Here is a 17,798-nt window from a genome sequence, read left to right as displayed (position 1 = left end):
GATAGAGCAGCTTGGGTGGGCACCTGGTGTCCAGCTGGGGTCAACCCACAACAATAGCAAAAAAGCAATACATTTTGCACTGGAAAATATTAAAGTGCAAGACTAATGAACAGGGATTGCATTGACTTCCACGTGTATTACAGTACACAGCTGAAGGGATCTGTCTGTCCCTTCAGATCACTGCTGGTAGTACAGCTGTGTGGAAAACATCTCTAAATGAACATGTTTTTAAACAAAGACTACATGCATGGGGATTTTGTTTTTTCCTCCTGGAAACCCAACATTTCTCACAGAATATAAAAGGCTCAGGCAAGGGTTTTCAACTTATGGCTGACAGATTCCAGCTGGTCCATGGACTACTTTAAAGGGCCTTGAGAAAGGTAACTAAGAAAAACAAGTATCTTGTCAATGAATTTAAAGTACTATGCTGGGGTCTGCAGCCCTACTGCAATTTTTTAAGGAGTACGACAGTTGCAAAAAGCTGGAACGACTCTGGTCTAAGGGATCACTCTGCACCAAATACTGATATATTGACTGGAGTAAAGAATGAGATACTCACAACTAAACTCTCAACAGCATTTGGCCACCTGAATTTGCAAAAAGACATCAGTGACATTTTCAGAAGTCCTAGCCCAATTAGAGGTCTTATATCCTCCTTATTTCAATTGCCCATTTAAGATCACTGTTACATGGGGGGATTCAAAATCATCCTGAACTCCCACACATGCAACTGAGACCGTGATCCGTGTTGGCTGAGCTTATTTTTGTAACCTGGTCTCAAGCTAAATTAGAATAAACTAGTGTAATTTCCTACACTGTTAACTCTGACAATCTCCTTAGACCAACAGAGAAAGATCAAAGGTGTATCTGAAGACATGAGGGGAAATATGTTTTTTCATTCTTCTCCCTTACTCTCATGTTAAGAACTCCAGTCTGCCAGTCAAATTCAATGAAGAAATCTGACAAGAAATCTAGGGAGATAAACTTCTTCAGATTTCTTAAAAAAAAAAGAAAAAGCAAAGTTTCCTGTATAAATACATAGGTATATACACACACGCACACACCCACCCCCATACTGTTAAAAAAATCCAGCTATTAAAATTTCAGCTTATTTTTACACATCACAAAGAAGCAGAGAAGAGACAAACTCAATTTTACTAGAAGACATGGTTATTGGACAACAATCTATCTCATATACTAAACACCCTTTCTTCATAACAGCAGGGAGGATAAACTATTTTGAGGCTGAAATTTGGCATCCTGTATAAGATGTTCTGTTTAAGTATTGAATTGGAAGAACTCTCTACTTTCAAAATTTGGTTATTGAAGACAGGTATTTGAAGTAGATTTTATCTGTCTTGTTTACCTCCTCTCTAGAATGCTCAGTAAACCAAAAAAACCCCTTTTATTTGAAAATACCAATAATCTGATCAGATCATAGTGACATTTCTGCAGACCATGAAATATTTTGCAAACTTCACTGTAGTTTTGATACTTGTTTTTTAAAAAGCTTTTTCTGCAGAAGGTTGCTGTTTCAGATTACTACATATATTATTATATGGAAACACGAACATTGGTTTAAATAAATATACAGGGAGGAAAAGGTCTATAAACTTAGATTTCTTTCATGGTCCTGAATTTTAGGGAGTTGCATTCATGTTTATGTAAAACTTCCTGAATGGGTGTTCTGATTTTTTTTTTAGTATTAGGAAAAAAGCAAATCCAAATGATATCATTCAAAGCAGATGAAAACTCAGTGCTTTTGAAAATGAGGCAATTTGTTTGTATGACCAGTTATGAATTGAGAACTCTAAATCTCAGCCCTGCCTTTGCCATATGACTAAGGGTCCTTGTCCTATCACAAACATTACACTTCTACATTTTCATAGGTACCATGCCACCATCTGCAGAACTGCTTGAATTTTCACGAAACTCCACTGACAGTATATTCACAGCATGGCAGCAAAGCACTGAAATCCTGAAAGCATCATCCCAAATGGATGCTGTCCATCCAAGTTTGGAGGAACTTTCCACAACACCTGCGGGAGCTTTCCAAGCAAATTCACCTCAATAGCAGTGTCCTCATCCTTCAACAAGAGGCCTCTGTGCTGTGTTGCTTTAAATACAATAGACTTCTGAAGTAGTCAAAGACTTCAGTGACTTGAGTGAGTAATCTCTCTTACCCTCTGAGTTTCTCCAGCTTTCTCAGATCTTTTCCCCTCCTTCCTCCACTGAGACCACTTCAGCTCTCTACTGCCAGTGATGCAGTCAGCCTCAGACTTTAATGTAGGGATACTCAGTACAATATATAACATACCTATACACCCTCATACACTCCAGCCTTTATAAGGTCCTGAAGGTCTAACGTGCACACGCACACATACACCCCCCCCCAATCGCAGAAGACAATGTGACAGCCTTGTAGAGAACAGCCCCCATGCAGCGTGGTGGTCGCTCCCCTCCACCCCAGCCCTGAGCTACCTTGATCCTCAGGGTGGGAATTTCCAGGACTGTAGCCTTCTGTGTGGCCAGAATCTTCCCCGTTTCGTTGATCCGTGCAGTCACAAAGAAATGAAAGGAGGCTTGGTCCAGCAGGTCACTCAGGTACTCGCTCGATTTGATCAGAACGTCGAAAGCGCTAGCTGAGGGGAGAAACAGGAAAGAAAAAAGGCATCTGAAGCAATCTAATGGCTAATTCCTCCTCCCATCATGGCCAGTGCCAGTTACATGGGTGTCTTGGAAAAAAGGTGGCCCACCACCACCAAAAGAATGACTTTGATTTTTTTGCGCAAACTATCTTCATTTCTTTATCTCACCATTCCCCCTCTTATCTTGCCTCTTTCCATTTAGGCTGTGAGCTCCCTGGGGCACGGGCTGGGTTTTTGCACAGGCTCTGCCCAGTGCCCATCAGCAATAACCCAGGTCATTGTTGAAGGTTTCTAGGCACTACCACAAAATAAGTGATAAGCCAGACTAGCAATAAATAGCTACTGGGCACGAAGGTCCAAAGCAGCTTTTGAGTGTCACCCCTGTAAATGTTTGCTCTTTCACTTTATTCCTGTGCATTCTCTGCCTCTCTTCCTGGCAGAGGTGTGCCACCAGGGATGCCACCAGAGTAGCCACTGGGGGTTGTGAGCCCATGCAGGCTACCTGGGAGACCACCTGCTCTCCAGGACATGTCTGGATATCTGCCTTTGTCCTACACTGGACTTGCCTGCAAAATTTAGCAAGAAGGTCCTCCTGTCGCCAGCATGCCCTCCAGGGAGCTTTCACGTGCTCCCTGAGGATAACTATTGGAAGGAACAAATCCCCCTGAGCTAGATGCAAGGAATCATTAATTTTAACTGTATTGAACTGCAATTCCCAGGCCAGCAATGGTGTGAGAATGTGATGCAGAGAAGCAGACCTGCTAACTAAGTGACTGGGCAGAATATATAGATGTGTAGCTCTTGCCTCTATAAATGTTCATTATAACCCTAGTAAATGTATCAAGATCCCCCATCTGTTAACTATGATTATTACTGTTATCCATTATTTGTACTGTATTTGTGACACACACTCTACACACTGAGATAACTGAACTCGGTTGGGTAAATGACATTCACCCCTTTTCACTCTTTTGATCCCCTCACATCAAAACCAGTTCCTTGATTTGGTTTCAAAGCTATTCCCTTGGTGACCACATGACCTGGATTTACCAGGCCAGCCTTAAATTTACTTGATGTGCTCCCCCTCCCTCTCTCTCTCTCTCTCTCTCCCTCTCACTCTGTATCTCTTCTAAAAGAATTTCCCATTATGTGCCAAACTGTAAATTATAAATCAGGCAAGGTATTTCTCATTTGTGTAAAGTAAGTAAATAAATAAATGAATTAGTTACAATCAAAGAGAAATTTTCTTTACAGTGGAAGGAAAGATGAACTTTTCTGTTTAAATTTAATCACAACAGGAAAAAAAAAAGGATAATAGACTTCCATTTCCTTAGTTGCCACTACTGCTTACCGTACCTGGGAAAGCCAAGGGAGACACAACACTGAACTGCCTTACAGCCTTTCAAAAAAAAAAGTAGAAAGCTAAATATAACCGAGTAGATGTGAGAGCACCTTTGAAGGCACTGGAAGGTTTAAGCTATTCAAATCCTCAAACATGTTTTCAACCCACACAATTCCTTTAATCACTATTCTGAAAATCATGCATTCACTTCCTGTTTGAAAACTTAGTTTGCTTCATTCTTTCAGTAGCATGAGCTGGAAGAACACCTTTGACACATCTTTATTATATTGTAATTTTTTGTTACCTCCATATATATACATATACACTTCTTGCCATGAACGAAGCCTACAAATTCTGCCTGAGTGCCTCGGAAGGTATCCTACCATCACACCCCTGACAGAGTATTCTTACACAGTTGCAAACGATTGTGCCGCCTCCCTTCACACTGCCCATCTGCTCAGACACCGTTCCTGATTGCACATGTACTCCTTTCCAAGGCAAAACTGAAAGAATGAATGTTCAAGTTTTATGTATCACTTTCAGAGATGGCATAACTGGTGAGGGTTTTTTTGTCCTGTTGTGGGACAAAGTACTGCACAAGTCGATGACTGTAGCTCAGCTATAAACTAGTTTCCACCTTGAAAGGTGGTAATGCCTTAAAACATGTCTCCTTGGCCAGAGGCAGTGATGGGGACATACTTTTGGTACACATGCAAAAAAATTCATGTACTGTTCTCTGGTGCCTCTCTCTAGTCTGTGTTCACTCACCATCGGTCAATTCAGAGTTTCCAGCACAGTTTCAAGAAGCTTTTTACAAACCATTTACTTAACTTAGAAAAAATGAATTATGAGGCTTGGTGATGCTTAAACATCATGTATTCATTTCATCTCTTGCACAGAGGAGATAGATGAGCCTCAAAGCACTGCAGAAGCAGTGTTTTAGGTAATAATACCTTACACAGATCTTTGATGCAAGAGCAGACGTCAGACTGAATTTTCCCCTGTCAAAGAAGTGGCACAGAATTTAGACCGAGCAGTTGAAATGGATTTTTTTACTGTACCTAGCCAAGTCTCCAAAAAGTTTTGCAGTATTTCAGATCAAATATTTAGTAACTGATGCAAGCCAATAGAAAACCCCACACTGTTTTGATAGGCTCTGATGGAACAACCCAATGCAACCCAGAGTCGGCCCATTTCCAGACCCCTTGCAAATGAGTCGGGGAGTTAGAAAGAACCAGCAGCAGCTGTCAGGGCTTTGTTATAGACTGAAGATAGAATTTTTATTAACCTTCACCTGCAGATCTCTGTAAGTGTACTCCTACTTTATGGAGATTAATCAGCTCCAAATCAAAACGTGCAGTTTTAGATGATGCTCAAAGTGGAGGACCTTTTTTTCATGGCACGTGGGAACCGTGATTCCACAGAGGCTTCTCATTGAGACAAAACCCATCCTCTCTGAGAGAGAGGGCTCACAGTGTCTCCTGAGCTGGGATGAGATAGACAAGATAAGAAAGCTTAGAAGTCAGCCAGGGTTGCTGTGATCCAGCACCAGACCCAGATCAGGAGGTCCATCCTTTGGCCTCCCGAAGTCCTGCCACTCCTGCCTGCGCTCAGCAGAGATTGCTTTTGCCCAGTAGCAGCATCAAGAAGGAAAAATCATTGCTCCTGACTTTCTCAGTAGGGAACTCGAGTAGAGGATCCTCTGATCAGCCTCCATAAGGGGATGTTCTCATCACTTTTGCTGAGCTGGAAGCGCTAACCCAAGAGCACAGGCATGTCATAAGAACAAGTGATTGGCAGTCACTTTTTACTGGACAAGCCAGGGATCTACAACCAGCCTGCTCCATAGTGCTTTAGAGTACAGCAGGTCCTCAACACTTGCTGACTGTTTTCTGAATGGGGCTGCCATGGCTGACAGGAAATAAATTGGTTATGTCCAAAATAAAAAAGTAGAACATTTCAAAATTCTGCCCTCAGATGCGTGAGCTAGGCTGCCAGGAACTGCTTTTCTCATGAGAAGAGGGAGGCAGGATCTCCCCACCGCAGTCCAGAGGGCACTAGGAAAAGCGAACACTGCATCTGTAAAGATACTCACCTTTGGGGTGCCTGCCCAGCTGACAAATGCCCCTGCTCTATAATGGCACATTCTAGTTACAAATCAACTTTTTAGATCGCTGTAAATATAAAATCCTGAACCACCCAGTCCTCCAAAGCCAGATGTGCACTTGGACCCACTCAGAGCTTGTCAGCTTCTTTCAGGTAAGACAAGATACTCACTTTTTTGTCCCTGTAAATGATACCCTGGGGAACTTTCCTTCACTTGCTGAGATACTGCTAGGAGACTAAAGGTATGAAAAACGATACCTTGCAGTTTAATACCTGTACTCCTTTGCTTTCTTTTGTGCTAAATAAGAAAAATTAACCATTCCCAGACATGCAGCTTGGTGTAAGAGAGCATTATGCAGGGAGCAACAGCCTGAAGAAAACAGCCTCAGCTCTGAACGACACTGGTGGCAGGGCCAGAGTTGGGAGTGGAGCCTCCTGATACCCAATAGAGCATCCTACCCCTAGCTACTAGAATTGGCTCTACCCATGAGTAGAGACATTGGTGACAGTTAATGACACAGAGAAAAAAAGCTAGCAGGTTTGAAAACAACTATGCAAGTCTTACATGAAGAGGGTTTTTTTTCTTGAATTCATTTTTTGTGACTCCTGTGTAAAACACTATGTTGCCTGAAAGGTATGTAGTAGCAGTGTAGTAGTTGCGACTTTTGTTCCTGAAAGTTATAGTGACTTTAAAGTCACTGCCAAGGACTGCTTTTTGCACTTGGAATTCCATGTCAACATCCGTCTGTGGCTGATACATGGTATCTTGGGTAGTTTGCTTTTTAACGCCGTACATCACAGCAGTCTCAAGAGCCAGCCTCTCCTCCTGTGAGCCTAGACATGAATGAAAATCAAATTTAGAAGAGAAACAGGGGTACTGCATTAGCCCACTCACCGATCACAAGGTTGCATCTTCCATAGTTTGTGGTAGCTGAAATGAATGGATGAAGACAGTGAACCTTCCTGTGGTGAAGTTAATATTAGGAGAACTTCACCGTTTCCAACTGAGCTGATCTTAAAGATTCAAGCCATACCAGAAAAACTGACCTAGCTTAATATTAATGGTCCTTGATATTAATGGAGCTACACTTATGTACTCTGTGCAAACATCTGGCCTGAGTAAGAAATGTCTAAACAGCTGCACAGAAAGCCTCAAATTGTTTTGAATGCTTTGAGTTACTCCATGACTACCCTTTGTTTTCACTACAGCTTACTCAGTCCAAAGCATTTCTGAGTAGCAAAGTCTGTGCTGTTATCAAGGCATCTGCAGTGTTTCTGGGATGGAGTTACAAATAAAGAGTTCCAGAGGGCACCTGGGCACCTTTTTATGCAGCTCCTTCAGTGCCAGAGGTCTGTAAATCCACCATCCAGGATCTGACTGAGGTAAATCTACATCGGTACGGTCCCATCCCATTTCAGGTTACCTTCTTGGAACTTGTACTCCTCAGTAATCTCCATCATTCCTTCACCGCCAACTTCCTTGGTCACAATCAACTGCCCAACATGGGTTGTGTCAATTTTTTCTATCACTTGGGTTCCATTTTTCTCCCTTCTTTGGTAAACAATATCACTATTCACCTATAAAATTAAATGAAAAAGGATTGAGATACATGGAAGTAGAGAGAGGAAGAGAAGCCAGCCTATCTCCCCTCAAAACAATGACACATTGACTTGAAGTCCCACTCGCACTGAAGTCCCATGTTTAAAATTAGTCATATGCTACAATAATGACTAGATTAATTTTACTATTCGCAGCTTCAGAACAACAGCCAGTGTAAACTTGAGTAAGCTACAGAGATACCTTTCGGACTTGGGGAGTGTGATTACACATTCCTTGCACCAAAAAGCTTTACACCATAGAGAGGGGAATGCTTCATAGACAAAATATCTTTATTCTCTTCTGTCCTAAGCTATATGTAATTCAATTAGAGAGAGGCTTGCTCTACAGCAGCTGCAATTCTGGGCACACCAGCTCTGGTGGTGCAAGAGGTTAAAACTCCAGACCAGGTCCTCTCCCTCCTCATGGAGATACTTCCCTCTCAGATCTGCCAGTCAAACCACCCATGTGAGCTCTCCTTGACCCACTGCAGCCAAAATTAACATGGTGAGCAAAGACCTCTTAAAATCACTTGCATCCATTTTGACTGAAACAAGCAAGGGAGCCTTACCATAAGCAGCTTTGCTGGCAAGCCTGAGAAGGTAACAGCTAACAAGGGATGAAGATGAGAGCTAGAGCGAGTGACTTATTTGCCAGTATAGCTGGAATCTGGGAAGGATAAACGACCGCAGTCTGAAGTTTCATCAGAGCCAGAGTAGCTTTTTCTGCTTATTACATTGGTGAGCAGAGATTAGAGAAATCTCTGTCATTCATTAGAGCCATATCACACCTACTGGCCTGCATGTCAAAATATAATCATGAGCTTTTTCTTTGATGTAGAGTATACATGAAGTAACCTCTCAATCCATAAATTGTAGTGGAGCCCTATCTTCTGTCTCACCTATGGTCCCACTGATATCACTCAATGCACTAAAGATTTTCAGGTATGTACCTCAGCATAGACAAAAGGAGCATCAAATTGGAAGCAAACGTGACCATGTTTAATGGCTTGAACTGAGGCTGGGCCACACCTGTACATACCTATGGGGAGAAGAGAAATAAAGTGAGAGATTAAATTAATTAAAAAACATGTCAAAATGTTATATTTTCTCAAAGAAAAAGAGTTCTTGGAGTTTGGTGAACTCTTTTAATAGTTTACAGGAACTCCTTACTAAGAAGTGAAAAGCTTAATTTCTGTTACCAGCCCTCTAAACAACACAGGCTCAAGTCTGAAACAACCTAATGGTTCGGTCCCTTAATGGCACCGTAAAGTCCACTGTAAGTTTCAAGTGCTTGAAACGCAGTTGCAGCTGGTTTTGGTTAAAGCAGATAATTTTGGGAGGGTTCAGTTATACCACAGACTGAGAAAGATCTCACTGCAAATTTGCTAAGAATGTCTTTTAAGAACTGGAAAATTAAGGACTGGGAAGAAATAGCAGTGGCTTTTCGTTTTTTCTCTCCTGCCTACCGCCTGCTCAGGAAGTTTAGTAAGGGCTGCAGACATAAAACGAAGAAGAATTAATTTGATCAGGCTCATGTATAGGTTCGCTAAAATTTTAGAAGCCACCTTTTGGCAACAGGACTACATCTCTTCTGTACCAAGCAGGGACCTTCTCATGCAGGATTTTATGCACATGCATCATGAGCAGTGTTATAATAAGGACAGATTTATTTTAGAGCTCTAAACAAATCAGGAGAAGGCCCTGAGCACAGGTGAGTGTGGTTATCTGGTGCAAGAAGTTGTTACCGGCCATATGGTGCCACTGGCTCAGCTATCGTCAGCTCATTGTTTGCCACAAAGAATCCAAGCATTGGAAAGAGAGCTAAAGAGGACTTCAAGCAATATTACCATCACTGGTTTCTTGGGGTGTCCCATCAACAACCTGCCATCCTCCAAAACCGACAGGAAGATCAGGTCTGGTCATCCAAGCTTCATTCCAGCAATGATAGTTCCTTAGACAAGAGACGAGACCAGAATATTAAATTCTTGGAAGGAATACATACAGACCAAAACAAACCTGTGTATTTATGTCCTGCCATTGCTTCAATAACAACATTTGCCAATTTAGGGGTGAAAAAGTTGACTCTTTTTAGAGAATCGATTTTTAGGTCTAAAAGTTTGGTACCTATCTGTTAAAACCTGAAGGCCACAATCCTTCATTGTAGTTTCTTGACTACAAGTTGAAGAAGCTTTTTGATTCTTCTAATGTGTTCTGAATGAAAATGTCTCAGAAAACTTTCCAGTGCTTGGAGATTGTTGGGGTATAGGAAGAGCGACACAAACTACAATCCCCTTCCAGCCAGACACCTCCACTTCTGTGTGCCTGCTAAAAGAAGCGTTGAATCTTCTTCAAGCCATTGAAGCATGGTCTGCTCTATAACTATTAAGACTGAAGCTTTGGTGCCTCTTCTGAAGAGATTTCAGGATCAACTCCATAACATACAGTGTGTAGCTTTGTTTCCACGGCTCAAAACAAACATGCTTAGCTGGTTTCCATGTTGGTTGAGAAAAAGACCCTGCATAGGCTTTATAACACTACCCTCATTGTGGATTTCTTACAAGGTCTTCCCAGTGCATCATGCCAATGAGGGAGGTCAGATCTCCTAGAACATACAGCTTTCCATAAAACCCACCTACAAACCACTGTGGGCCAGGTTTTGCCTTTAGGGCCCAGGACAGTATGCTGAAAGGTGAATTTCTGAGAGTGGTTCATCTAGGTGCTCAGGGTTGAAATACCCTTACTTGGCTGGATGCTCAGGAAAAGAAAAAAACACTACAGCACCAGCGCAGTTTGCCCAGAATGTTTCAAAGATGAGCAGAAAAGAAAGACAGATCTTGTAACTTCCTGCAATGCTACTGGCACACAAGGGAGAGCACAAGCAAGAAAAAAAGACCATCTAGGAAGAAGGTCTTGCAGGAAAGCCAGCAAAATGTTTGAATTTCATTACTGAAAAAAAATAAAAGAAGGAAAGAGTAGAGAAAGAGGCAATTTTGTTGCAAATTACACATATCCTACAGCAGATATGAATAAAATTACATCTGTGTAGCTGCTGATACAGCCCCTAGTACACGCAATGATATTAGCAACCAAAATGGGGATTGTTAAACTCTGACCATTTCATTAATAATAGGTGAAAACCAGCCACGGAGCAGAGTCGGAAGGATCTGAGGCTTGTCTAACAAGACATTTCAAAGTGGAAATGAAAGCTTGGATCAGGATAAAACTTGTCAGTTAGGAGCGTTAATGAAGCAGCGCTACAGAAAAAGGAATTATTCAAGGAAAATGACACACACACAAAGAATTTTTGATGCTGCTGAGAGCAGTCAATGCTGAATCATGCTCGCAGAGCTTTGCTGAGGGCTACCAGAGAATGGGGACGTACTTTGTGGTAGGTGGGTTTTTGAAAACTGTTATACCAACATGCGAGAGAGAGAATCCCTGCCCTGAAACCTTCACTGGCTCACTTTGAATCAAACTCAGATGTGTCATTGGCTTTGTGTCCTGCAAAAGAAGAACCTGAAGAGCAAGCAGGAGGGAAGGATGATAAAACCAAGGGGGGGATACAGTGCAGAAAATGGCAGCTCTGATTCAATTCTGTAATTAGGTAAGGCATTTTTTTCTATATTTTTCCTACATTCATCCTAGGGGACAGGACCTTTCTTACTGGTTTCTACTGGTTTCTATTGGGCGCAACAGGACGGCAATTATTTTAGGTCTGCTGCCATGCAAATAACAAATACACTTAAGGATATTGAATGTGAATAGACAGGAAGACATTGCTTGTAAAGCACACGAGCATTAAGAAAAGGAGGATGAGGGGAACATTTCCCTTTCCAAAATGTAGCAGAAGCTTCTCTCTGGTAGAAGTGAGCACAGCTGAGGAGCTGCCTTCCTGGCCATAATTTGTTAAACTGATTCTGTAGTTCTTGTATTCTACAGCAAGCCTGAGACATTAAAGAAAGCAAGAATGGCTACACAGATCAATGTAGTGACCATTAAATATTTACAGAGATAATTACGAATAGACTAAACAAAGCAATGGGGAAATTAATAAAAGATGACCAGGTGGGTTTTATGCCTGGAAGACAATTTAAGAAGGGTACTTCGTATTGCTTATGAGACAGGCACATGCTGGAAACAGCTGCTGCCCTTTCATTAGCTAATAAGCTCAGGCATTGGGGTTGAGAGAGGCACTGATAACATTACTGAGAAATTAGAGAAAAGTGAGCTGGAAGTCAATAGGAGAGCAGAGGTCTCAGAAGGGCTTTCTCCACAGGCCTAGACATGGATGAACCCCCATGGGGCCAGGTCACTTCGAGAAAGTTTCTGCTGAGGTACTAACATCAGTCTGCTTGGACCTCACAGTAGGAGTGAGTCTTGATTCCCATCCAAGAGAAATATTCTTTAAGTGTCTTTATATCATCATTAAGAAAGACAAGGAGAACAAAGAAAGGGGACAGAGGCAGTACTGATGGGCTCAAATCCGGCCAGCTTTACAAAAATAACTTTTTGCAAAGTCTGTGTAATTTTGTATATGTGTTCTGCTGTTGTCGTTGTTTCCTATCCTGAGGGAGAAGATGATCTTTAATAAAAATAAATAAATGTCAGATAACATTCAGAGGGAGCCCCGCACTCAGAGATTGATTGCACTAAAAATCCTGGCTCCAAGTATCCCTGAAGTCTGAGAGTATTTAAAACCTGAAGACAGATCAGCTCCAGCAGTACAAGGCAATAGAAATGATATATTAATAAAGAAAAAGAGCTTTGCTTCCAGTTTTCAGGAGATTATAAATAAAAGTGAGAAATACATTTTAAAAAATCATTATAAATACCTTGAGCTTGTCCTCTTAAAAAAAAAGAAAAGAAAAGAAATAAAAGAGACATTAAAAATAAAATCAAGGTTAAGACACAAGCCATTTAAAGTCAGCACGTGAGCTACCATGGAGTGTTACAGAGTAATGAAGAGAAAGGACACAGAGGAGAAATGAAAAGAGGTGTGTAATATATTAAGTCATGCCCAAAGGGTTATGTGCACCATGTACTAATAAATGCACCAGGAGGATAAAAGGATGAACAAGGCAGTTCAAAAAGTAATCAAGCCAAAGAAAAGCAAACGTAGGATGGGAGGATGAAATGCTAGTGTGAAGTTGCATATGGCTTTCAGTGAAGCAAGGACAATTTTGGATGATCTGGCCCTGTCTCAAAAGAATGGAAAAAACCCAGGACTGAATTAAGAAGACTTGGGAAACAGCTGGGGAAAAGAGAGGTAGGGAAGTAAAAGGAAATGTCAAAAGTGGGTGAAAGTTGTTTCATCGATCAGGTTAGGAGAAGGGGAGAAGAAGAGATGAGACAGTGAAAAGTCTGAAGCGTGGCAATGATCCATTACTGGGTGTATATGGACTGAGCAGTAGGCGGCCAGTAATTGGTTTCACATCATTTATAGGCAGAGGAGGTTTCAGAAGAGTGACTGTTCCTTTACTGCTCTGTGACCCATAGAAGGACTGCCCCATGAGAAGTACTGAGGTCCTGCTGTCACATAGACCAGATGCAGTGTAGCAAACCGGAAACCCCCAAGGATCCTAACAGGAGGGAACAAGGCAAACAGCAGGACCGCAACCTTGGACTTCAGGAGAGTAGGCTTTGGCCTGTTTAAGGTCCTGCTTGGAAGAATCCCATGGGAGGCAGTTCTGGATAGGAGATGGGTCCAGGAGCGCTAGTTGTTTTCCAAGGGTCACCTCCTCCAAGCTTAAGAATGGTCCATCCCTATGTGCAGGAAATCAACCAAAAGTGGCACAAGGCCTGCATGGTGAACAAGGTGGTCCCAACTAAACTCAAACATAAAAAAAAGGTGCACAAGAGGTGGAAGCAGGGACAGGTGACCAGGTGAAATATAGAGACACTGTCAGAGCATGCAGGAACAGATTTAGGAAAGCCAAACCCCAGATCAAATGGATATGTCAAGGGATGTGAAGAGCAGTAAGAAAGGCAAATACATCAGTATCAAAAGCAAGACTACGGAAAATGTGGGTCTGCTGCTGAATGGGGGAGGGGACCTGGCGGCAAAGGACTAAGAAAAGGCCAGAGTATTCAATGTCATCTTTGCCTTGGTTTTTACTGCTAATATTTGCCCTCAGGAATCACGGCCCCTGAGACCGGTGTGGAAGTTTACCATCTGTAGAGGAGGAACAAGTTAGAGAATATTTAAACAAACTGGACACCCAGAAGTCCAATGGATCTAATGGGATGGACCAAAAGTGCTGAGGGAGCTGGCCGATGTCACTGTAACACCACTCATATCTATCTTCAAAAGGTCGTGGTGATTGGGGGAGGTACCTGAGGACTGGAAGAAAGCAAGTATCACTCCTTTCTTCAAGAAAGAGAAGAAGGAGTACCCAGGGAACTACAGACTTGTCAACCTCACCTTGATCCCTGGGAAGGTTACAGAGCAAATTCTTCTCAAAAACATTTCCAAACATATAAAGGACAAGGTGATGGGCAGTAGTCAGCATGGATTTACAAGGGGCCAGCCATGCCTGACCAACCTGATTGCCTTCTGTGATGAAATGAATGACTATGTGGGCAAGGGGAGACCAGTGCATGGGGGTTGGTTTCTCTTCTGACTTTAGCACCATCTCCCAGAACATCTTCATAGGCAAACCATTGAAGTGTAGACTAGATAAGTGGACAGTAAGGTTTACTGAAAACTGGCTGAACTGCTGGGATCAGAGGCTTGTGATCACTGGTGTGAACTCCAGCTGGAGCCTAGTCACTAGCTGTGTATCCCAGGGGAAGGAATGGCTGGTACACTAGAGGCTGTACATGAGGAGAGGCTGAGAGAGCTGGGACTGTTCAGCCTGGAGATGGGAAGGCTCAATAGGATTTTATCCATGTGTATAAATGCCTGCTTAGGGAGTTGGGGGGAAGAAAACAGAGACAAACTCTTCTCAGTGGCCCCCAATGACAGCACAAGAAGCAATGGGCACAAATTGAAACACAGGAAATTCTGTCTGAACACCAGGAGACACTTTTTTACTGTGAAAGTGGTTGAGCACTGGCACAAGTTTCCCAGAGAGGTTGTGGAGTGTCCATCCTTGGAGATATTCAAAACCCAGCTGGACACAGCCCTGAGTAACCTGCGTTAGCTGACCCTGCTTTGAGCAGGGGGATTGCATGACTTCCAGGGGTCCCTTCCAGTCTCGACTATTCTGTGATGCTGTGATACAAGCTTCAGATGTAAATCAACCTAATTGTTTTCCTTAGATTCCCTCTTGATAGCAGATTATGGAAATCACATAAAAGAGGTTACAGCAACAAGTTCAGTCATTTCCTCCACCACAGAATGGATTTATTACAGTTTTAATATAAAGGCTTCCAGAGATTAAGTTGTTAATGAAACATGCTGATGAGCAGCTGTGCTGATGAGTTGAAGATACCATTGACACAAATCAGGTATATTAACACTGAATAGGACAAGTATCTCCTGAATATAGGAGTATATACAGAGGTTGCATTCACTGCTTCACTCTGAGGAGAAGAGGCTTGAGGCCCAATAACCCGCACATAATTTCTACTGAACAGAGCATATAATCGATAGATGCTACGCTTCTCCTGTCAGACAGGAGACAGTAAGAGTTCAAGGAGAAAGCTGGAGCACTGTCTTCTCCAAACGAATACATAGACTCCACTTCTTGTTCCTAGGGAGTTTTCTTTTTATAAATCTGGCGATAGCACTTCAGTAACTTATATCATACCTCAGCTTGTTTCTTTTTCAGCTGAACTGGATTTATTTTGGAAAGAACCTATTTGTGACAGTGATTGCATGTACACAATGCAAAACCAGCCTACAAATATGGGAACTGGGCAGAAGCAGGACGAGAAGGGCATTTTGCCATAGATATTGAGGTATCCCTTTGAGCCTGGCTCCAGACCGAGGGAAGTGCCCATCCTACCCCTTTCCATTTTTAGAAATGGCCTGGCCCTAAGGAGCACAAACCCATTCCAGCTCTCCTCCAGTATGCTTAAACGTGCACCACACCGAATGGTAACGTTACTAGTGGGATCCCCTAGGGTATGTCTCTTTACATGACAAGCATTTCATATTAGTCAGCCTACTAACAATCCATTCATTCTGTTTTACATAAGCTACCAGTGTTCTTTAATGCACGGAGAAATAAATAAACCACAGGCATTGCTGTCATGTTTTTTACTGCTTATATAGTTGACGCATTAAAGGCATTTGCCAGGAGAACTCACCAGACAGAGTCTTTTGTAAGTTTGGTGTCCACTTTCCCTTCGTTATCCAGAAAGAAGTCCAACTGTAAATTGGCATTGTTATCATGGGCAGAAGAATAGTTGGTAATGAGTCTTGCAGGTATCCCCAAGCACCTCAGAACTGTGGCAAAGAGAGAAGTGTGGTGAGAAGGACGAATATGAAGACTGTGCTCATGGATGACAGGATGAGTAGAGAGAAACTATTAATAACTAGAATAAAATGGAAAAACTCAGTCAAATCAACCCAAATAATTCCTCCTATCTGCCTTTATATAGAATATGTTAAATATTTTATTTGGTCCCAAATTGATGAGCATTCAAGATATGTAATGGTACAATGGTTATAACCTAAGCAGCTGACTACCAATAGTTTTAGAATAGTCTTGCATAGTGACCACACTGTAGCTTTTCAGGGCAAATCTTGGTGCAATGGGTCTACTGCATGACCAAATGTGGTATAAAGAGAAATAAGTTTGAACTTGCAAGAAATGCAAAATATATTAGTTCTTCTAGTGTCAGTAACCCAAGAGAATCATAAGACTGTGCTAAGAAGAAAATGAATAGAAAGTGTCTCCTTTTGGTTGATTTGGAGTTTTCCTTTTTGATATTTGCCATCAGAAGGGATCTGGAGAACACAAAGAATAAAGCAGAAAATTATTGCTAACAAGGGGGAAAAGCTGCATTATTTGCAAGTGAAATGTCAGCGTTAGAGAGTCTGAACAAAATGCATTACATAATTTGTATTGATTGCTAAGTAATAGTATTTTGGAGTCAATAGTCCCTTCCCTTAAAGGATCTTAGAAGGACGATCCAAAAAAAAAAAAAAAAAAAAGGCCCTAAATCTCAGACCATCACAACGTAGCACTGATGGCTCTTCTTCCCATTTGACAAATGGTACATTTGGGATATGTGAAAATGCTATGGCTACGTCTGAAGTGCAGCAGTGCATCATTAGGCTTCTGTGTTTGTGGTACACCCTGGCTGATAAACAGGCATGGAGCACGGCTCCGAGGGGAGAGTGGGGCTGCAGGGTGACACATCATCTCAGCTTCTTCAGATGAAATATTTTGTCTCTTGGCCAAAAAAACTTCCTGTTTTCTGATTTAGGAGCCAACACGGTTCTGCAGAAAACAGAGGGGTTTTTCTGGAAAGGGAAAACATTTTTATTGAAAATCCTATTTAAAAATAGTTCTGATGCTGCAATGTTGAATGGCCCTTGCTGCTACTGCTGGGTTTTGTATATTCATTAGTGTCACTACTGTGACTCCCAATAAAGTGTAATGCTGCACATTCATTTCAAGTTCCTGGATGACAAATTACCTGGATGCATCCAATACCATATGTATCTATTGATTAAACTTAATTCAAGCACCCTCCCAGGCTTCCAGCACATGAGCCATCAGGGCTCATTGAAAATAATTTGTCTGACAATTTCAAGATTAATGACCATTTTTCAGAATGTTTTAGCATTTTTAACAGATGACTATCCAGAGTGTACAATATAGTAACCTTGGAAAGCTGGACTGGTCACAATGATAAAACCTTGGCAGCTGAGAAAGACACAAAATCAGCTCAGAACAACCCTTTTAGTTGCACACAGCTGTTCGGACCTTTGCTGTCCTCTCTGTGCAGCGGCCAGCAGCTGGACGTGTCAGTGACTATGTATCAGATCAGCCACTGGACAACATTTTCATTTCGTAACGCTCAACAAACTTTATACTTCAGCAATCCTTGCAGCAGTGCAAAGTACCAGGTCTCTGACTTGACTAACTTAGCCAGCAAACCAAGTCTAGTTTTGCCCCAGATAAATACACCTCTCTATTTAACACGGC

The 17,798-nt window shown here is 42.0% G+C and overlaps 1 protein-coding gene across 1 annotated transcript in view; it reads right to left on the bottom strand.

The window, feature by feature from the left end:
• Positions 1-17,798, bottom strand: part of F13A1 (coagulation factor XIII, A1 polypeptide) — a gene marked incomplete at its 3' end in the record, with an annotated part of 54,469 nt that overhangs the window by 1,716 nt on the left and 34,955 nt on the right. The window contains exons 7-13 of the mRNA XM_009585902.1: positions 15,949-16,087; positions 9,543-9,646; positions 8,646-8,734; positions 7,521-7,674; positions 6,677-6,930; positions 4,471-4,504; positions 2,482-2,642 (exon numbers count right to left, since the gene is read on the bottom strand). Coding sequence (XP_009584197.1) covers positions 2,482-2,642; positions 4,471-4,504; positions 6,677-6,930; positions 7,521-7,674; positions 8,646-8,734; positions 9,543-9,646; positions 15,949-16,087 — 935 coding nt within the window. The remainder of the gene's footprint in view (positions 1-2,481; positions 2,643-4,470; positions 4,505-6,676; positions 6,931-7,520; positions 7,675-8,645; positions 8,735-9,542; positions 9,647-15,948; positions 16,088-17,798) is intronic.

The sequence above is a fragment of the Fulmarus glacialis genome, unplaced genomic scaffold, assembly GCF_000690835.1.
Source record: "Fulmarus glacialis isolate BGI_N327 unplaced genomic scaffold, ASM69083v1 scaffold8319, whole genome shotgun sequence".
NCBI lineage: Eukaryota > Metazoa > Chordata > Aves > Procellariiformes > Procellariidae > Fulmarus > Fulmarus glacialis.
The sequence above is the reverse complement of the archived record's forward strand: the minus strand, read 5'-3'. Positions and strand labels throughout refer to the sequence as shown.